Raw genomic sequence first — 22,465 nt, forward strand, 5'->3', positions numbered from 1 at the left:
CTTTTTGTATTCATTGTAAGTATTTGTCAAAATCTATGGCACTAGAAACTAGTGCCATTTCATTTTTCTAACACGCATGATATACTCCTCATTAAACTACACTCAGTGGAGGCGGACTCTAACATACCATCTTTGGATAAAAAATTGGCCTGAGAACTGAAATGTGGCATGTTGCCAATGGCATTAATGCTCACCTGATCAACCTAAAGTATGCCATATATTGCTGAGCATTATGTTAGACTATTTGTTTTTTTCACTTATACAAATGATGTGCTTTAGTGTATCAATTCTGATATTCAAAGCTTGCAGAAAGAGACAGAAGCGTTCCAGTTCCGAGGCTGGACAAGTCCACATTAAGTGGCAAAGATCTGCTTCCATCACTGCAGAAAGGGACAGCTTGGACATGTCACATACAGAGGAAAGAACAGCCAGTCTCAAGTACAAGTGACATCTGGTGGGTAGCCCACAGCCTCCTAAGCACAGCTTCCTCCAACCCACTAAGGTGAATGCGTAGGGAGCAGACACTCGGTGGGATAAGAGCATGCGTGTCCTGCTGGAGGAAATTCTCACAAGCACTGAGTAAGGTGGCTCAGGAATTGAGCCAGCAGAGGGTGAAAATTTTGTGTCGCACTTTTTTAATGTGAAGCCTTCTGCTTAATAGTAAAAGCTGCTGCCACCTTGCCAAATAGATCACACACTGGACAGCACTGAAACGATAAATCAGCTTATGTGCAGCCCCATCTGTACTACACCTACAGATGTGCCGGTGGCCAGATCTCTTCTCTCGGGAATTACACAGTGAAACAAAATTAAGAAATGGTACCCAAATAGTCTCAGCGTTACAATAATATGCCTTCAAAAGCATAATTCCTTTATTAATGCAAAATTTTTTTATGCCTTCTTTCCCGGGGTTTGGAGTGTTTATTCGGTTCACTTCTTGTCGAACAAGATGGGCTGGTCTGGGAGATAGTGCAATAGTAAACTGGGTTGCGTGGTGGAGGTTTTCATGTCTTGCTGATTTGCAGGGCAGGCACACAATACTACGCTGCAAAATGCATTGCAAAAGGTAAAGTTTTTTTTTGCATTTAATTAACTGCTTCACACAAGCTTCACTTCACATAGATTCTAAAATATTCATTGGATCTTAGTTTTCTGCTTTTTTAGGTAGCTGTCAACTCCATAATTGCATTTCAAAGCCCGAGTTTCTCAAGAGTGCCACAAATTATTAATCAGAGCATCTTCCACGTGAAGCACTCTAAAGGTGCCTTCGGAAGTGAAAAAGGAGACCTTTCACTTCACCAGGTGTTGCTGAAAGCTAACAAATTATAGCTCTTCCAATTGTGCGCTTCTCTTAGAAATGCAGGAAACCCACTCTCCCCTCTTGTCCCGTTGCGTGCTGAATGAATTCAGCTTTTGGCAGCATGTTAAATGCATGAGTGTGCGTCAGTGCTTTCTGGCACCACGAGGCCACTACATCAAGTTTCAGTGACGTGAATAGTCTCTCTTCTCATGTCTGAATCTGTGCTGCACTTGGCATGCGTGCTGAGCTGGTTGCATTAAAAGGTAATGTAATTGATTATTTGTTGTGCTCTCGAGGAGATGAGCCTCCATAATTACACTATAGTGTAATTACTGGGTTAACAGCTATCCAATAAAGAAATAAATACGAGACAAAAATTTCCTTTCAGTACTCCTTTAATTAAATCAGTCCTAGAGGTGCTTTGGTGTAGGCTGATAATGATGGTAACAACGCTGTCTAGGAACCACAGGAACCAGCATTGTTCACATATGATGCAATTGACGATTCCCTAAATATTTTGTTATATTTTTATTCAGCAGCAGGAGGGCGCTGAAGCATTTTTAAGCAAGTTAGGTAAAATGCCTGCTATTGTGACAGCACATGCACTGATTGAACAACTAGTGGAAGTACGAAAAAAATTACAGAATGGCTCGAACAGAACGAGTGCACAAAGTAATGCTTTCGATCACTTGAAATGGAATAAATGCTTTCTTTTTCATCTGCCTTTGTGTTTTAACGCTTTGTCCTTCATGTGTAGTGGATATTTTAGTGCACCTCAAAAAATATTTTATTTCTATGGCTACTTCTGTTAAGGCGAACTATTGACATGACAAAAAGATATTCATGCTCCCTTCAAGTTGGTACTAAACAGAGCCTATTGCAGGGACATACCTATTGGTCAGCTTAAGTGGGGTGACTGGAACTTTTTTGTTAGTTTGTTTCTTTGTTTATACTTCCACTGCATAAACTGTGCAATTCCGTTTACTTACAGATTATCCAAATAAGGCTGCTTTTTCTTATATACACTTATCAATATTAAATACATCAAATGCTGTGTGCACTCTTACTGTAATAAGGAACCTATTTTCAATTACACCAATGAATGTTTTTGTGCAACAAACATAAGTAAATTATCTTCAATTCATGTTACCAATGCAAAATTAGATGGGACACAGAGACAAAACGTAGACACCACAAATGCTGGTGTGGTACCGTTGCTCTGTGTCCCGTCTCTGTGTCCCATTTAATTTTGCACTGGTAGAAAGAATCAGAATCCAGCAACCAACCAGCTCGCCTAACAGCAATACTTACATATGAATGATGCGCAGTGTTGGACAAAATCCGAACACATAAGTGGTAGAAAAGAGCAATTCATGCTTAAAACTTGTCAGGATCACCAAGATCATCATCATCATCATGATTTTTATTTTCACCACTGGATACAAGGTGAAAAAGGGAGAGCCAGAAAAAAAGCCGAAATTTTTTCGGCTTGACAAACCTCCGGTCTCCCAGACAGGCATGGTAGCGGCTGGTGCATCAATACAATCAGGCATAAAGTGTGGATATAAGAGTATTTTAAGCATAAGTACATGTAGATGCTTTCATGTTATTACGTATAAACGAGTTATAACACAGTTGTGTAAAATAACTCCCAGCATACGATTACAATCTGTTATCTTGCATATTATTAATTGACACAGACTCAATCGCATATATCATAAGAATGCAAAAGCAATGTATGTACATATATATATACACACACATATACACATAAATATAACAAATTTCACAAAAGTGTACAATAAACACAAGTTACCAACAGGAAACGTTCTTCTTTTAGAAAATACTTTACACACTTGCAAATATATATGTGCATCTATGTTTAAAGAAAGATAGAGAAAGAAAATCTGCATATAGGCTGCTGCTTTCACGACGACACCTCAGCAACGTAGCCCAGGGCGTCATCACATCCTCGAATTTTAGGAACACGAAGGCACCCTCTGCAGCATCGAGTTCACAACGCAAACCCTGCCACGCAGTCAGGGCACAATCACTGCAGCGGAAAACCTGGATTCTAGGAATCATAGTTACAAGTGTGAACGCATAAACACAACGAGAGTACATCATAAGTTCTGCAGAACAGTTAGAGCAGTTAACAATACACATCTATAAGAACAAATCCAATATTTTAGTTTTGTTTAGAGATAACACATCAACATTTTGTTGGTTGAAATAGTTAAGCATGGAAGGTAGTGTATGTTTAAGGCGTTGACAGCCTATAATTAGTGCGTGAGAAGGGATCTGCCATGGTGCCTGGCGACGATATGAATATGTACTTCTATTTTTTTGTAAAGTTGCCAGGGTTAGGAATGAATCGAGTTTTCCGAGCATAGCATTTCTATAGCTTAGTAATGTTTTGAATTTATATATGTCATGAGCTCTGATTATTCCGTTTTGTTGGAAAAGCTCTTAATTGCATATGTTCGAAAAAAGAAATGTTCGCTATCGCCCGAATCGCTCTCTTTTGAAGTATTTCCAGCATTTGAATATTTTGCGCTGTAGTGTTACCCCATATAAGTGAACAGTAACTGAGGTGTGAATGGAAAAGAGCATGATAAATGAGACGCTTAACTTTAAAAGGTAGTGCACTTTGATTTCGATTTAACACACCAACAACTTTTCGAACCTTTGAGCAAACATGACTAACGTGTTCATTCCAGGACATCTGCACTGTCAATATTACGCCTAGGGTTTTTATGGATGATGTAATGGTAATTTTATACGGACCGAAAACAATATTATCTGGCAATGCAGTAGAACTTCCGGGAGCATGAAAAATAACGCATCTTGTTTTGGTTTCATTGAGGATGAGGCCGTTTGCCTTAGACCGTGCTCAAAGTCCATAACAAACGGAGCCTGCTGTAGGCGTTATTTCTTTTAAATCTTTACCTGTAAAGAAAACAGAGCAGTCATCTGCATATGCGACATATTTACACATATCACTTATTTGTACAATATCATTGATGTAATACAGGAAAAGTATCGGGCCAAGGATGCTACCTTGGGGCACACTTGCTGTCAAAGGAAAAGAGCGTGTTCTCATTGATTTCAACAAACTGATGTCGGCTTTCTAAATAAGATCGGATAAGTGCAAGTGTTATTCCTCGGAAGCCATATTTTTCCAGCTTTATCAGCAGCAATTTATGGTTGACTCTATCAAATGCTTTGCTGAAGTCTAAGTATAACCCTAAAGGCAGAATTTTTTTTTCAATTTTCTCTAGAATAAGCTCCTTCTGTATACTTATGGCAGTTTCCATAGACCGCTTTTTCTTGAACCCGTGTTGACAGTCGGTTAGCAAGCTATGTTTTTGCGAAAAATTATCAATACGAAAGTTCAAAATTTTTTCGAGTCCCTTTGATAGCACAGGAAGTATAGAAACTGGTTGATAATTGCCAAAATTATTATTGTCAGCTCCTTTGTGAATAACTATTACTCTGGCTACCTGCATATTACGCGGGAACACTCCGGTTAAAATGGAAATATTAAAAATGTGCATTACTGCAGGTGCATATAAGTCTACGACGTATTTAATTGGCCTAATTTCTAAATCATCTACGTCTCGACTGTGGCTATTTTTCAAGGATGAAAATGTAATCTCCTCAGGAATGCTAGTAGGCTTTAGGAATAAAGATTCTCTTAATGAAGCTGCATGCATTTTACCTTGATTGTCGTGATCTACGCATCCTACTTGAACAAAAAAATTTTTAAAATGGTTCGCAAGTTCTGTGCCACTTACAAATGTGCCATCAATGTTCAACGTATCTGTTCATGTACCGACTGACTTCCGATTTAGTGTTTCGTTAATTTTTTTCTATACTTTGTCACTTCTGCGCATACAATCATCGTTAAATATAAAGCTGTAGTAGTCATTTTTCGCCTTTTCTTTTTCTTTGTTAAATTTATTCCTAAACTGTTTGTATTCTTTCCACTTTGACAAGTCCTTTGACTTGATGAAAGACTGATAAAGCTTACTTTTTTGGTTGATTTGCCTAACGAGTTCTTTCGAAATCCACGGCTTGCGCTGTTGATATAAAAATGGGCAGCCGCTGCTGCATATGGTGCAGTGTCTATGGCCTTAGATTGGTCACATGACATTCACCCTGTCTTGCAGAATGTGCAGCGGACAGTTAAAAAGCTCGCGGCAGAAACCAATTTAGGGGGAAACTGCCTGTGGATGACGTGACAAGTACATGCGTGTGGCATGCGTGCTCAACAGGGGACAAGGTTAAATTGTGGACAGTTACCAGTTTTTCAGACTGTGGTATAGAAGTTACATAAACAAGGCCTGTTTATGTAACTTCTATACCACAGTGTGCTACTCCGTCTATTGGCCCCCTTCTTGATTACAGAACTACAGATAGTGCGCTGCATGTGTAGACATAGTTTCGGTCGTTGCCAAGTTTTCGTTCTGTTGTAAATTTAGTTATTAAAGTAGTGTTTCATTCAGAGCAATAACGCCTTCCGCCACTTCCTGCTCCTTGTGAGAGGTGCTCATTAACTCTGCAACAAAGTGAAGTCGCTTCAAACTGCACCACCACCAATTATTTATATTTACCAAGTATTGATTTAAATACTCTATGAACTTTACATTTTCTGTACTTGCTGTTTTTATTTGTTTACTCTTAGTATTCTCACCCACTCCTGGTTCAAAACCCCCTCAACAGAAATAGTTGAGATACTTTAAAATAGAAACCTATCCCCATATAATGTATCACATTCTCAATTGAGGGAAAATGAGACATCCACCTTATTGTAGCAATGGCTACAAAAGAAACCCATACAGGTTCCTCGAAAGAAAAGACCTCGCAGTTGAAGAAAAATTCGTCCTGGTCCGGGACTGAAACCCGGGACCACCGCGTTTCCGGAACAGCCGCTCTACCATCTGAGCTAACCAGGCGGTTAGCAGATGGCAGAGTGAGGTCGCATTTGTCAACAACAGGAACCCATATGGGCTTCCTTTGTAACAGTTACTATGATTGGGTGGATGTCTCATTTTCCCTTAATTAATTGCTTCTCTCCACCTTGCAAGCTTCCGCAGAACTACTATATCAAATTCTCACTTCTGCAGTTATCCATTAAGCTATAGGACCAGCTGCCAATTATTCTTCTGTGAAGAAATGACAGTGAGGGCTTCAGTAAAGCATGAACCATGGCCTAACCTAAATATAAGATCGTTGGATAATATACTACTAGTATATCAGTTTATGCTATGTGTATTTGTTGTTACATTAGACTCTTTATGCGGCAGTATAATGTTGAATGCATTCATTCTGTGCACTACATATGATCAGTTCTTCCCATTGCATTATCTATTTATTTTGCTCCCTTTCACGTACATACAGCCAAACTGAGGGACATTTAAGGAAAATGAATTAATGTGCAGGTTTGGTGATAGAATGAGTACCAATGCCACGGCACAGCTTTTTTCTCACTTCACTCATACTATCTAGCACAAAATGATGAAGGCTTTTGCTCTTACAACAGTAATTAAATACGACAAATCAAAGCGATATTCACGCTCACTTTGTTGACAGAACCATATATGTTACAGCTAAATGATTCTAAGAGTGTGCCTTTTTATTGTGCTTTCTCCACTTCCATGAAGGGGCTAGTTCTCACTTTTGTACTACAGGCATGCAACAGGTGATATTGCTTTCACAATGGTCATGTTGATTATTGAGCCTAACTGTGTGTGACCAGGATGTTGAGATGTTTGTATTTCCACCACATGCCTGGTAATGCTTCCACCTGAAGCTTGGAGGTTCCCCTCAGTTAGCTTGTTCCTTCTCGAGACATGTGAAAAAAAACGTTCAGCTGCAGCTCACTTTTGCATGGAAATATGTGAATTACAAAATGGTTAAGGAACAAGCTAATAAAGCCGGCCTGCAAGAGGGCACTGACCTACGAGATAACTATGATTGATAGCCAGTGACAGTGCAAGCTGTGCTGTATTCACTGAAAAAACAGCAACACTTCCACGATACTGCACTCAATAATTATGAATAATCAATAATCTTAAAACTTCTGCATCAGTTTCTGTTACTCATGTCCGTGTGAGGCATTTTCTGAAGGACAGCATTGTGCAATGATAAGAAATGGCACCTTGCCAAGAGCTGCCAATATGCATAATTAATGTTGTCTCGTAAATTTTGCTATGTGGCAGCAGCAGTTGGCTCTTGATGCTCTATGCTTGCTGGAAATGCAACTGCTTTGAATTAAACAGGAAGAAACAGGAAGAGCCTAACTCAGTAGTTCAGGCTTTTGTATTGTACGCCTGTATAAAGAAGCATCTGCTTTTCATATCTATTTCCTCAACCCAGAATAAGGTTTAGTCGAAAACTACATGCTTGTTATCAGTTTGGTTACTTGTTTTATAGCATCAGCTGTTAAGACCTCACTCATGCTTTTACACATCTATTCCCCGCACAGTCACCAGCATGCACACATAATGTTCAAAGAACCCATGCAGGCAGCAAACTAGGCGTAGCAGGAGAAAGCTTTGCAGGTAATGAGCAGAGCACATGCAGATGCTAATGAGCCCCTTAAAGTGTGTCTGGTGAAATCCTGGAGCCTATAATTAACAAAGGTGTGGAGAACCATGGTAGCAGATGCGGGTGCTATAGCAGCAAGGAACTTTGTAGGCATGGACTGACGCACTTGTGTAATGTCCTCCAGTGATGTCCCCCTCGGGCTGTCACCGTAGGGCATTCATAAATAAATAGAAGGAATCCCCATAGGCAAGTGGTTAGACATGCTAATGTGAAACTAAGCATACAGTAAGTAGATCCAGTGTAGGTACTAGCGAGTCTCATAAATGTTTTCAGCAATGTCATAAAGCCTGTAATTAACAAAGATGCAGTGAACCTTGGTGGAGGGTGCAACTGCCACAGCAGCCAGCGGCGAGCTTTCTCAATGTATTCCAACAGTCACTAAATTTCAAGCTGACTTTATCTCTCTGAAGACTGCAGCGTCAGCTAAAGATAGCATTCGGAAATTTTTGCGAGCCTTTAAGGGATCACTTTACACTATTAATAAATGTCTGCGTAGATCTACTAAATGTTTTGTGGGTGTTTCAAAAATTTTTATTGATCTGTGATTGAGTCTCATTCCTCAATTGAACCTGTATACTTCTCACTTTTAACATTTTTACGGCTGCTTGGTTACTAAGTTACCAAGATAACATTTTTCGCTTGATGTATTTCTACGAGAAGTAAGCACTGATTTCTAAAAGAGATAGAGAACATGTTCTCTGGATAATCCGCCACGGTCTTTTTGTTCTGCATCAAAGATAATCTTTGGAAACCCATTTAACCACGGCCTATCGGTGGTCCATATCCGATTTCAGCCAGTAGTTTTAGCGCGCAGTGGCTGTTGTTAGCATAATAACTATCAGGTTCCGCTGCCCACGTGCTTAAAGCTATACAAACACTGTTTTGAATGTTAACGTACGGCAAGGATTGCGGCGCAAGATGTAGCGACTGTTACTACATGTTGCGCATTGCCTTTGCCTCAAACGCTGATACGTTTACGCGAGCTAGGTGACTTGGAGAATCGCAAATACACACTAGCGCGTTCACGAAACAATGCACCTACAGCTAACTACCTGACTAAACAGCGCTGGTGCCACACTGTTGATTATCTGCACACAGAATCATCACAGAATAACTGGCACGCTCATGGCACGAAGGAAGCAAAGCATTGCACATTTCAAAGCCGTCGAGTCGATGACGCATGTTCGGCCAGTTTCGGCACGTGCTCGTACTTTTGGCCAGCTATTTAAGGTAAGTTAAGAATATATTTTGCATTCTTACTTTTCTGCCGCATTTTTAAAATATTTGTTTGTATTATTAATATTCCTTAAATTAAAGAATGCTAACGACACTGGTAAAAACCGGCACTGATTATCGTTTATGTCGCTAGGCGACGTGCCAAGCGCGTCGACGGTTATCTTCTGCGCTTTTGTGTGCGAGTGGAAAAAAAGAGACCCAAGCCTGAGCAAGAGGGCAAGAGGGAAAGGCTGGAAAAGCATTGCAGCGTCGGTGTGCACGGAAGGTGCGCCTAACCATATCTACTGCTGCTGCTTACAGTGGCAGTCGACGTAGTGCTACAGCTGGTCATGTAACGTAACTCTAACACAAGGCATCCACCCCCTTTATCCCAGGAGCTGGCCGCACCACTGTTCCGCGTCGATGTCCTGTGAACGACGTTTCTGCCGCCGACAAATTGAGCCTGAAACGCCTGCCGTGAGAAATTGTTGGGTTTAAGACTAACGTTGCATCCGAGCGCTTAGCCCCGAGGCCTGCTGACGGTCAACATGCAAGAGGTACAGCAGCGTGAGCCACGCTTTAGCCCAGTCGCGTCTTCTTTTTCTCGGGCGGAAATGCCAACGGCTCAGTGCGTTCGCTGCCATAGTAGCAGCAGTCGGCGCGACTTCACTGTCCTGCCATGCTTCCACGCAGTATGCCTGAAGTGCCTCGACGAAGTTCCCGACAAAGGTTGCGACGTGGTCGGCTACAAGTGCCCTGTTTGCCAGGAAAATCTTTACGCTCTATCTCAGTCGATTCTCATCAGTAACATTCTGAATGTTGTCCACGAGGACTACGATTACAGCGCCTGCAGCAACTGCAATGAAGGCAAACGGGCTTCGGGACGCTGCCGAGACTGCAACAACGAGCTGCTCTGCGACAACTGTGTTTGGGCCCACCAGCGGGTACGTCTCACCAAAGACCACGAAATCGTGAGCGTCTCCTCCGACTGCACCGCGGCGTCGGCCATGCCACCTGCAGACAGCCAAACAGGCCTTAATCAATCCTGGTCCGACCGCCACGACTGTCAGGTGTTGCGGCTTTACTGCGAGACATGCTGCGAAGCTCTCTGCAGTGACTGCACTGTCAAGGAACACGGATCTCATAGCTTGGTGTACCTGCAGGATGCGCTGAACAGCGCGCGCACAGCTGTACCGTCTACCCTGGCCGATATGCGCTCCGTCGTTACTGTCCTCCAAGAGAGCATGGAACGCTCCCGCCGCATGTCGGAACGCTTGCGTGTGCGTACCCAAAATGTAGCCGCTGAAGTACGCAGTACTGCTGGACGCCACCGCGTCGCTCTGAACCAGCGCGAGCGAGACCTGTTGCAGCGGCTTGACCAGGCACAGCAAGTGAAAGAGCAGGCGCTTAAACGGCAACGTGACCAGCTGAGCGCGAAGCTTGAGCGTCTGGAACGAGCCGCCAGCGACCTGCAGCAGGCAGGTGACGATCTGGATTTGCTGCGAGCGCGTCGTGAAGCCCAAGCACAGCTGCAAGAGGCTCGAGACGCACCAACCGAGCCTGCCGAGGACGACCATATTGAGTTTACTGCACCCGACGGCGCGTTGCTGGCAGCTATTGGCACTTTAGGCTTTCTCAGCAGCGCCGGATACGGACCCAACTCGAGCGCGGCTGGCGAGTCGCTAGTGCGTGCCGTTCGCGGCCGTAGCGCTACATTCACGGTCCACGCGCGCGACCACTTGGGCGAGTCTCGACTTCTGGGCGGGGACCCGGTCCAGGTGACGGTGCGCGCCCCGGACGGAACCCTATGCCGCGCCGACGTTGTCGATCGCCACGACGGCACCTACCAGGTGACCTTTCAGCCACAGCAGGAGGGTACGCACATCGTCCGTGTCCTGTTGCGTGGAGCAGATATTCAGAGGAGCCCATTTGCAGTTTCTGTGCGTGCCAGTCGCAACTACGCGGCCATCGGCGAGCCTAGCCTCGTGATTGGCTCTGAGGGCAGTGGTGACGGCCAGCTCTGTCGTCCCTGGGGTGTATGCACGGACTCCCAAGGTCACATCATTGTTGCAGACAGAAGCAACAACCGCATCCAAGTGTTCAATGCAGATGGAACCTTCCGCCTTAAGTTTGGCACTCGTGGGGAACTGCCAGGTCAATTTGATCGGCCTGCTGGAGTAGCCTGGGATGAAAGCCACGGAGGGCGAATTGTTGTTGCTGATAAGGACAACCATCGGGTGCAAGTTTTCGACTCTCGGGGCACTTTTCTTCTAACATTTGGCGAATGGGGCAGCAAGAGTGGTCAGTTCAACTATCCATGGGATGTTGCAGTCAACTCGGAAGGACATATCTTGGTGTCAGATACTCGCAACCATCGAGTGCAGCTGTTCCAGGCAGATGGAACCTTTTTGAACAAGTATGGCTTTGAGGGGCCCTTGTGGAAGCAGTTTGACTCCCCACGTGGTGTGGCCTTCATTGGCGACGGTCATGTGGTAGTCACCGACTTCAACAACCACAGAGTGCTTGTGATCCGGCCTGATTTTCAGTCTGCAAGCTATCTGGGTGGTGAAGGAAAGGAGCCAGGCCTGTTCCAGCGACCCCAGGGCGTGGCTGTTGATCTGGAGGGTCACATTGTGGTAGCCGACTCTCGCAACCACCGGCTGCAGGTGTTCCGACCTGATGGCAAGCTGCTCGCCTGCTTTGGCTCCCAAGGTCAGGAGCCTGGCCAACTGGACCTTCCTTCGGGGCTCTGCATCTCTCCTGAAGGCCGAATCGTTGTTGTCGACTTTGGCAACAACAGGGTGCAGCTCTTCTGAAGATGTAAGGATGTGATCAGGTCTATGTGGCTGCTAGTGATTTCAACACCTTTTGTGTTCCCACCTTTTGTTGCACTTTGTTTTTCTTGTAATGGAAAGAATTTTGTTCTTATATGTGCCTGATGCTTTGCTTGTTTTGGAGAGGCCTCGTAGTTGCTATTCTAAACCTGTTTAAATATGTGGGCCTGATGGAGAATCAAGCACACTAGTCAGGTGTGAAGAGCATTCTGGGTCCCTGGCCCATGTGCATAAGCCAATATGAATTGTGCAATAACGTAAGGCAATGCAGCTGCTCTTATCACATCAGTTTTATATGCCATTTTATTGCCTCGGAGTACCTGCCCAGCAGAAGTACGGCACTTTTTAACATCTCGAGTGTTCTCATTTGTGTGGTCACAGGTTTGCAAAGCGTGTCTGGATGACTAAACATTCGAGGTTCTAAAGCAACCCAACAAGTTCCTATTTTATACAGTATTGTCGATTTTATACTCTGTGTTGCACTGGCCTGATAGTCTGTGTTTTCACAAGAGTGAAGTTCCTATGTGCCATACCATAAGGTTCCTTCTAAATGTACAAAAAAAGTATCATGCTGCAGAAACTACAAATATGCCTCAAATGTGGAAGAAAACCTATGCCAATTGTAAGAAATTAACTTATCATTGCCACTGGTGGCAAATAAGAGCTTTTACTCATTTTGTTTGTTTCAGTGTGTCAACTCCATTGCCACTGGAGGTGCCTTTGATTGTGCTTGAAATTGTTTGATCAATGTGTTTCTGTATTGTAGTCCAGATGTTTAGTTTTTTTGCCCACGAGGCTGTTACTCAGGACTGGCTGCTCTTGACAAGTGCCGAACTGTACACTTATAGCACTAAAGAAAGCATTGCATGCTGTAGAGACCTTGGTCAGTCTGCATTTGCATTGCCTGATGCTCATTGTGAAAGATCTGAGCTGTGCTGCAAAGCCCTGTTGCAGTTCAAGCACGTCTCTTTTGCATTTTTTCTCTGCAGAGGTTTTGTTTTTGTTTTTAAGTGCAAATGCATGTATGTGTTCACTTGTTTGCAATTTGCATAACTCCCTTTTTAAATGCTTGTTTAGCTTTAAAAGGAGCGTTCTGTGATAAATGACGGGCATTTTTGCAATCTTTTTTTTTTCCCCTGGCTTTGAGGCAAAGCAGCACACTATGTACTCACTGATGGCCAAAAAAAATAGGCTTGGTATAAGAAAACGTAGTGTGCTTAATGTAGGTCTTTGACGCCATTAGATTTTTAGATATTCCTGGCACCCAAGCTGCTAAATTTTCTCGCTGTAAGCTACATCTAATGCACTGAACTACTTGGTGAAGCTTTCCAGGAACTAGTGAACATTCCAAACCTTTCATATTGCTTGAGTGCTGTAAACTGAGCACATTATGGAAGAATGATCTTGAAAGTTTTTAATGCTTTTCTTTTTGCCAGCAGTGCTGGCAGACAGTGCTGCTTTGGCAAAGTTTCAGAGGCAGATTCTCAGGAATTGTAATTCTGCCTTGTTTTATGCTATGCTATTTTTATAAAGTTTGTGATACGAGAATAAAGTTCCTGAGTTTTTATCAAATGGCATGACTGTTTCCCATTTTGTTTCCAATTATTTCAATTGCTTTCGTGGGTCTAGTCACCATAACTGCATGCTTTCTTGGTATGTGTACTTATGATTTTTTATTCGTTGACTGGAGGGTATGATGTCTCAAAGCAACAGTAGCTAGTGGAAGGCTCCAGATTTTAAACTTGAGCATTAACATTAACCCAAAGCTTGGCGTTTGTCTTAGCTTTGTTCAAGCTGAGCTGCCATGCAGCTGGTAAGAGCAAAGCATGTCGCTTGCGTTTTGTTTTGGGCTTATGAAGTCTGTTTTGGTTATCTTGCATGTATTGTTGTGTACCCTGTTGTCACACTTTGTACAAGCGATTAGTATTAGCACTGTGAAGCATTGGCTCACTAAGAAGTGAGCTGGTATTTCTTTAGCTATTGACTTCTGCTAATGTAAAGCTAACATGTCAAGGAATGCAAGTGTTGTATCTGTTAGCTGGCTCTATTAGTGGGTGCAAAGACAGAATTGCAGCTGGTCAGGAGAGACCATGGGGTAATTAAGACATTGCCAACCAAGGTTTTACCTTGGTTGGCACTGTCCTTTAATTGCTGCAAATTTGTGGGATGCATCGGCTTTCTTATATGCATCCTGGAATTCAATGGTGGTGTCTGCATTAGTGTATCAAGCCACTGCAGTGAGCTTGATTCCAGGCTGCATTCTGAAGCTACGAGGACAGCACTTTCATAGCTCCCATGCTCTGCAAATTTTTGCACTTATGTGCATGGAGTTTCTCTCGAATTTGTGCCACTTGAATTTCATAGTTCCTAAGCATAACTTTCATGGCTGCTTGCTACATGTGGTTGATGTTCCTACCATTAACTTTTCCACTTGAGGCCATTGCATAACTGTTTGTGGTTTTAAAGACTTAGTTTCATACATCTTCACTGAGCCGTCCAACGGCAGCCAACTACCTCATCGCACCTGTCTGTGAGTGACCGTCTGGGTCTACCTCCGAATGTCTGATGTAATTTGATAAACATGGGGCAGCACTGACACCATCTCAAGAGGTTCTGAAAGTTCCTAATGTCAGATAAGCAGCCTGGTGCACAGTAGGACATTTGGGCATTTACGTGATGGAGTAAATAAAACCTTACTAAAGGGATGTGAAGCGCAGAGGTAGCACCGAAGCTTCTGCTATTTTGAATTTACGCAGATGTATCACAGTTCCTAAGTCGCATTAGCGACGTCTCCAAGCAAGAGTTCCTAGGCTTCAAGAAGCAATTCACTTTTTTAATGGGCGATGTTCCTGTACTGTGTGTTATGGAGCCTGTATGCCTCTTTTTGGGAGCCATACAGCAACAATTTTACCTCGCTTTGTCAGTTGGTCACGATACCTGCCTGGAGCTACAAAATGAAACCTGTTGCATGCCCACAGGGAAATATATTGCATTGTGGTGGTGCTGCACCTGGCGTTGACTAGATGCAAATATATGTCTAGTGGCGTTATTTGTACCCTCGCGTGCGTAAGCATGCATCTTCCGCGTAGCTCTTGCGTCGCGGCTCAACAAAGGGCCACCACAAGGTGAACACTTAGGGGGACTAAGTCCCTGCCACTCTTATAAAGCTCTCCTAAGAGGCGTCTTTGTGTTTTGATTGTGTCGTTTAGCATTGTAAGTTGAATGTGATGTGCTCGCATGGGGTTTGACCCTATCGCGGTATTTTCGCTACTTGAGATCGATACGCGTGGCGTACAATTCTGCTGTTTGTCAAAGTTCTTGAGCCGAGGGAGCCTCGCGTATGTACGCCACGACAATTTCTAGTCTTTTCTTTTTTTCGTCAAAAAATTATTGTTCCGGCTCTCCGTAGGGCTTTAGACAGTGATGCACTGAACGCAGAAAGGCTGGTTTATTTTCTCTTCGCGGCGCTCACTTGGGCAGAAAGAGGGCGCGGTGCGTCTGCTGCGAAAAGTCGCCTGCAATTTTTAGTGTAAAGGTTTGATCCATGGTCTCACGCTGAATTATAATGGCAGATCCAGAGCAGTACCCCAGCTGTCCGAATCTTGCTTTTGTAGCACTCGCTCGCACAAACTTATGCGAAGAATACCCGCCAACCCTTTCGGCTTGTCGGCATTTGCTAAACGATTTCGGATGCGCTGGCACCAGCTCCTGCGTCCGCCGCACCAGCTCCTGTCCTGAGGCGGCATGCTGAAAGGCGTGCGGAACTTTCGTAAATTAGGTGAACAAAATTCGAACAAGAACTAAAAAGACGGTATGACCAGCTGTCGACTTACCTTTTCATGTGAGCCGTGGTGAAGCTGTCGGGGTTTGCGAGCGGTAAAAGATCGTCTAAGGCATTTGATGATGGTGACGATGTGTAATAAATGCTCATTTGCAGGCGTTGACATCACTGTGGTAAGCCAGGAAAAAATAATTTTGTTCCCTCCATCGCTGTGGTCGTCTATACTGGATTCTTCACTGCTTCAATTTGAGAGGCTGGTTTTCGAGTCAACACTGTCTTAAGCAGGATAAACTGCAGCGCAATAGTGCGACACGAATGCTTATCCATGGCTGCAGCAAAACTACAAAGTGTGCATTTGTTGACTGCTCTTTTAAGCGAAGGATTCTGGTGCTGTTCTGCACATTGTCATATCCCGCCACATGGTCGAATTCTGCAGTGGCAGCATGTTGAGCCAATCAGAGCCGACAAGCAGCAAATTCGACGATATGGCGGACTTCTACAATGCCCTGAATAGTATTGCTGGTCAACGATCGCTTTATACGCTGTGCACACTTCCGTTCGAATCCGCCGATTTCAACGGAAAGGTCGCAACTGCTTTACGGAGCCATCTCCGACTGTAGGTCCGTTCTCAATCAGCCATTGCAGAATATGGTGTACACTCCCAGTCTGACATTTGAGCAGAAGTGCTCCAAAAAAGCATAATGCTTCGTTCAGAAAATGCTCTGAATGCGCCATTTAAGTTCAGCGTGAGCCTGTCGTGCACCTAATCAGACAGCTGTCGTCCTTTCCCTGTGGACACATGCCGAGAACACGTCTGTCGAAAATCGCTCGAATAACGATGGACTTGAGACAGCAGCCATCTGGACCATGCACAGGGAGTGCCGAGAGCGCCTAATGCAAGCTTTTCATGGGGAGCCGAGTTCTTTGCTCATGTAGTCGTTCTTTCAAAAGACTGTTGTGCGCGACGCAGTAATATTCAGTGCAAGCGTCATTCGGGGCGCTCCGACAAAATAAAAAGAATCGTCCAGGGGACCGAACTATACAGAGAACGCTGTTGGAGTTAGCCTAGCTACATCTACATGGAAGCACAAAGTGCCGAGAAGACTAGTTTAGCAGGACCCCCCTCCCCCGTCCCCCTTCCAGCTTGGCTGCTGGTATTGGAGAAGTGTCTCACGGCGAGAGCTATTTTTTTGACAAGAGCAAAGCTCGGGGCGTGGACTGGTTACTTTACGTGCTATACGAGCGCTTGCAATAATGTTCCTACGTACAGAGTTGGTCAGGCGTAGCGTTTTCCAATTCTAAACTATTCGTGTTTCTCTTTTTTTTTTTCGTATTTGTATTTGTCCGCGTGACTAGTGGGTTTTCAAAACCCAAAACTACATTGTCGATTCCTGATATTTCAGCCCGCCCTCTAATTTTCTCTTCCTTTTTCGAGCCAATACTCGAGTTTTTTGTTCTTGTTCTTCTGCGCTACTAACGTCCCTGTGTGGCCCGCAACGAACATTTCTGTGCTCGTTCGCGAAGCGACATTTATTTAGTACAGAACAGATGAAGTTAAAGAGCACAGTCATCTTTCTCTTTGTACGCTGCGGCCGCAATAGTGGACTCAGGTGCTGTATCAGCATTCCCTTCGTTTTCTTTTTCTTTTCAAGGCATATTTTAGAAGCAAACAGCTCAACAGTCTATCGCCGAAGCGAATTTTTCTTGCCTTTTATTTCTCTTGTTAGCTTAAATCACACTGACGAGCGATGGATTTATTCTAGCTCCTTCGTCGCGTACTTCAGTAGAAATCACTGTATTGAATCCACGACTTCTGAAAGGAAAAAAAAATGTTTAGAAGGACGGAGCATGGTCCTGTTTGTGCGAGAGATAAGTTCTGTTCCTGAGATGACGAATACCTGGTCCAGGGGCGTTGATCACGGCGTGCACTATGCCAAGCGTCTCCCTGATACTCGTAGCGCACATGTCTCCTGTGACCAGAATATGTAGCGGGGGAACAAGACTGAGCAGGAAAGAAAGAAAAAAAAAAGCGACACTGTAGTGCTCAAGGCATCATATGCCTGAAAACGATGAGTATAGTTATGTCGATGAATTATGTGTATATGTGTGTTATCTAGCGTCAGTGATGTTTCCCATACTGTGTCATTGGTGGATATAATGATGCTTACTGTCGTGCATTGCACTTATGTGAATATGACTGTGCGAACTGTTCTCCATGTGAACTCGGAAGTGATGCACATGACTTGTATCGTTCACTTGTTTCTGCGGTCGATAGAAATGGCTCTCAGCAGCGATGTTCCTAACATTGTCACTAATTCTAAAAAAAAAAGAACAGAGACGAAAAAAATGAGCATTCACTTTTTCTTCTTTCTTTTTGAGGTCGTCCGCACTTTGTTCAAATGGTAGTTCCCGATACCAAATGCTCCGTATCGCCGTAATTAACATTGTTTTACTGGGTGCTGGGTCTGCTTATTATGTGGCTATCAACAATAAAGAGAAAGAGTTGGATATGTAAGCCAATTAAGCTGCGGGCATGACTATACGCTGGTGCATAATGAAGACGAATAAGGACGCTTACTATGGTTTGCGCGTAGTAAGCGTCCTCATTCGTTTCAGAAAAAGAGGGAGAGAAGAAAAACAGTTGTTGCATGGTGGAGGACTGCTATATATTAAATGTTAACGCATTAACAAATTAGCGCATATAGAATGTATCAGCGCTTTAAAATCGGATGCATGTGACTCCTGGACTGAAACGCGCTTATTACATCCCTGCCTGGAGCCATTTAGATCAAATACTGTTGCACAGGTCGTATGCCGTGCGCTAAACGCATAAGAGTTGATTGTTCCGAAAGGCGGTTGGCTACGACTCAGCCAGCAGATGAGTTCCCCGCCGGACGCGACCGAAAGGGATATGCTTGGTAGAATTCCTTTTCCTGCTTTGAATTTGCATCCCAAGCTCTGGCACGCTAACCAGTGGTCAAAATGCGACGCTCGTCTCGTCCTTTCCAGCCTTCACGACGCTGGCTAGGCAGACTTCCTCATCCTCCACTTAACCCTCCCGTCTTCCATTGTAGCCGTCCAACACTAAAAGTGTGCGCAGGGCGCAGTCTGCCGCCAAGCGGCGCACAGCCTGCGCAAGCGGCAAGGCACATGGCGAAGCAGAAGAGTCCGATAATATCGCAGATGCGAACGCATTCGGTGTGCTGTGTCAAGTCAGGACCCTTTAAAACAAAGCAGTGCTACATCTAATTAAATATTTAGTTTTGCCGGCCGGTCTCAGGCTCATAGCGGGTACCACGTGCGAAACTACTGCTCGAGAGCTCCTGGCAGCAAGACACACGGCCAACGGCCGTCTGCTCGAAGCATGACTATGTGTCACTATATACTGACGCCGAAAGCGTAAAAACACGTTGCTCGTAAGGCCTCCCAGTGCAGCGTACGTTGCTCCTCTTGGTGTATCTGGAAGAGCGAACCGTTGCCCCTGCGTAAACACAAGATAGGGCCAGACTTGTGCGTAACGGCTACATGTAACCAATTAATTACTTGTAATCAATCACATTCTTTTAGTTTTGTAATTGATCGATTACTTTCTTACTCGGTAGTGCTCACTGTAATTCAATCACTTTTTTTCAGTAACCAGTTATTTTATTGACGATACTAGCTGAAACGGGGCGCGCAGCTTTGAGCACTTGAATTTGGCAAGAACTGCAACAGAACGCCCACGGTCGGTGCTACGCGCAGCAGCCTTGCAGATCGGCATGTTCAGATACGCGAATCCCCCGTGCGCTCCGTATTTGTTTCCTCATCTTGACGCTCCACCAGATGAGTGGAACCGGCGGTGCTACGGCTTAAAAGCGATGGCCACGTAACACGTTGATGCCAGGAAGGTAGTTATGGACGATTTTTTTTAGCTTTTCGTTGGCCCTATACCAGGAGCGGTAGGGTCAATAAAATATCGGCCAATGAAATATCGGCCCTACCGGTAGATCTAGCAGGTTCTAATTATTGTGTATATGCAATGTTAATAGAAGCTGGAAGGAGAGGAACAGAAGTAATCGGTTACTTTTCAGTAGTAATTCCTCAGTTACTTTGTTGGGGCAGCAATTGGTCACTGTAATCAATTGAATATTTAATTATGCAATTGTAAATGGTCACTTTCTTTTTTTCTTGTGCAAAGTGTACAAGTCTGGCTAGGGCGGAGTAACCATGCGGATAAAGCATGTTGATGGAGAAGTCTTTCTGTCGCGTTTCTTGCTGAAATGCAGTAAGTGTGTAGCATAAATATCCGTCTCTCGTGCGGCATTGTCCGCGCATTCCGAGACCTCTGCGCGCATTATGAGCAACGCATCTCAGAAACGAGGTGCTTATTGTTTAGCTGAGCTTATCTAGACCTGTTTGATAACAGCGCGCCGGTTCGTAAGGGGGTATTGGAGCTGCACTGGTTCGTTTTATGTTCCACGTGTTCTTTTACTTTCGTTTGTAGCTGGCGCATCTAACGGAGCTGCTTGGAGAGCCTAGCAATATCACGCGGGGTTCACAATCTCGCTCGCCGCAGCGCGACTGGACGGTTGCAAAAGGAGATGGAAGAACTGAGAGGAGAAAGAGCGAGACAAGCTTGGGTGTTTGGATGGAGGCAGCAAATGTGGACTTGTGCTGAACTAGCGGTGCTTCGTTATGCTACTGGGAGTGATGTCGGGGATCCGTTTCCTGACCACAGCGGCCGCACACCGGCGACGGCGGATTGCAAAAGCGCTTGTGCACTCAATGCGCATTAACATCACTAGGTGGCGGAAACCTCATTTTATAGTCCAGATATAGTTTCGATAAGACGCCAATCATGTCTTATTATTGGAGGTAGTCACCCTAACTTGCCGCCCTGGCTAGGTACATCGAACAAACCTAGTCATGAAGGAAAAAAAGTGTCAAAGATGGTACTGCCCGGTCGCCGATAGGTTCATCGGCGCGCGGCAGGATAAGCCAGAAAACACTGCGGTTCGCGTTCACGTGCTTATTCTTTCCTTTTGTTTTATTTAGACAGGTGTTAAATTATAGAACCAAAAGCTCTCTAACTGGTCGCTATATACCTCTGTTCGGCTGAAATCTGCGATAGCTTTTGCCTGAAACCGTCAAGCTTACGAACAAATCGAGTGAGCTCGCCTCTGTGAGTTTCAGGGGATGAACAGTTCAGTGGTTAAAGAATAAGAAGCAAGTTATGGGAAGCAGTTGGACTTTTAAGCAATGAACAGGGACGCCCTCCTCAACCTCTTCAGAATTTGGGCTCCTATGCCTTGCAAGGTGATAAAAGAGCTGCGTAATTTTCCGTGCGTCACCCGGGACTGAATATTCCTTCCTACGCGTCGCAAACGGCGCGGTGCAGTTCCTAGAGCTACCGGGTGCGCCCACATTCCCGACCCAAAATGAGCTGACTTCCCGGAACCCGACGGGGCTCTGTAACGGTGCGTCGAAGACGCCCGGACTATCCGCCGCCGATCCCCTTTCCCTGCCGATCCCCCCCAACAGGCCGTGCACGAGTTGACGCGCAGCGTCGACCCCGCTCGAGCCCCGACTCCCACCTAACCCCACGTAGCTCTCTGTAATCCGCGTGTACCATCGTTGTCGTGGCTGGTTCAATGTTGCGTGTCGTTGTGTCTCTTTTCCTATATGATAGCGAGTCAGCCGCGCTGACAGGGGTACAAAGCACACCTCAGAACTAAGTTCGAGCTGATTTGTAACGCGTCGACTATTAACCAAGTTCCTATAGGATCCGAAGTGTGAAACTTCGCGCTGAGTGCCACTATACTATTCTACTCTTATATACACTATATACTCGAAGACGACTATAGATGCAAGGACTCTGCGGAGCTCTGTCATATGTTCCTATCGAAACAGCATGCGTGTGTGTGTGTGTGTTGAAACGCAAGCTACATAACTGTTATATTTACGCGCCTGACGAAGTCAGCGCAGCGAACTCCTAAATGTGCACGAATTGACAAATTTGCCACAAGCGACACAGCGCGCACGCGAATTTGAAATCGCGCTGAGTCTACCCCGCTCTTGTCTTCGCGCTCGCCTCTTGGCATCACGAACATTCAGTGTCTAAATCATGCTTTGCTAAAAGGAAATGTTATTTGTTTGAAACGCACTTGGAAAATGTCTACCGAGTCGTGTGAACTTTAATTTTGACGCTGTCCCTTTGTGTTTCGATCTGTGTGTATGTTCGTGAACATGGTAATCTTTTATTATTATTACTATTATTATTATTGTTTAAGGGGTAATAAAAGTGTCATTTATTCTAGCCAGGAGCTTCTGTCTTTCTTCTGCATGCTGTGCGTCGAGACTTGCAAAACTAGACTCGGAACGCTGGGCAAAGGCCCCTTTCGCCTGCCTTACCAAAGTCGTTGCGTTTCTCTCTCTTCCTTGTCCCGTTTCTTGTGCTGTTTTTCTCCTTAGGCCTACGGTGTTGCTGCTCTTGTTGCTCTGACGAGCTGCGCGTCGCCAGACGTTTCAAAGCGAAAGCTTTACTGGCCGCCAACTTGCGATTTCGCCGTGGCGGTGCTCCGAGGAGGCACACGACATCACAACGCGCACCTCGCCGTCGATATTTCTCTCTCTCTCTCGCTCCCTAGTCACTACTGCGCATGCGCCGCTAGTAGCACCGAGCCACAGGTGTTCCGCCGCTGCGCAGCGCCGCGCCTTTTACCCGTCGCCGTTTGGTATGACGTC

At 44.8% G+C, this 22,465-nt stretch overlaps 1 protein-coding gene and 1 long non-coding RNA gene across 2 annotated transcripts; one reads left to right on the forward strand and one right to left on the reverse strand.

Annotated features, from left to right (window-relative positions):
- Positions 1 to 2,704: 2,704 nt before the first annotated feature.
- Positions 2,705 to 9,059, reverse strand: LOC129380521 (uncharacterized). Its single transcript, XR_008608632.2, has 2 exons — positions 8,965 to 9,059; positions 2,705 to 4,375 (listed from the first exon to the last, which is right to left on the reverse strand). It is a non-coding gene; the product is annotated as an uncharacterized lncRNA (long non-coding RNA).
- Positions 9,060 to 9,317: 258 nt separating this feature from the next.
- LOC126544087 (E3 ubiquitin-protein ligase TRIM71-like) lies at positions 9,318 to 22,037 on the forward strand. Its single transcript, XM_055061703.1, has one exon. It carries the CDS (start codon positions 9,676 to 9,678, stop codon positions 11,941 to 11,943), a length of 2,268 nt encoding a protein of 755 aa, XP_054917678.1. The 5' UTR covers positions 9,318 to 9,675; the 3' UTR covers positions 11,944 to 22,037.
- The last annotated feature ends 428 nt before the right edge of the window (positions 22,038 to 22,465 follow it).

Source organism: Dermacentor andersoni, chromosome 1 (genome assembly GCF_023375885.2).
Source record: "Dermacentor andersoni chromosome 1, qqDerAnde1_hic_scaffold, whole genome shotgun sequence".
Lineage (NCBI taxonomy): Eukaryota > Metazoa > Arthropoda > Arachnida > Ixodida > Ixodidae > Dermacentor > Dermacentor andersoni.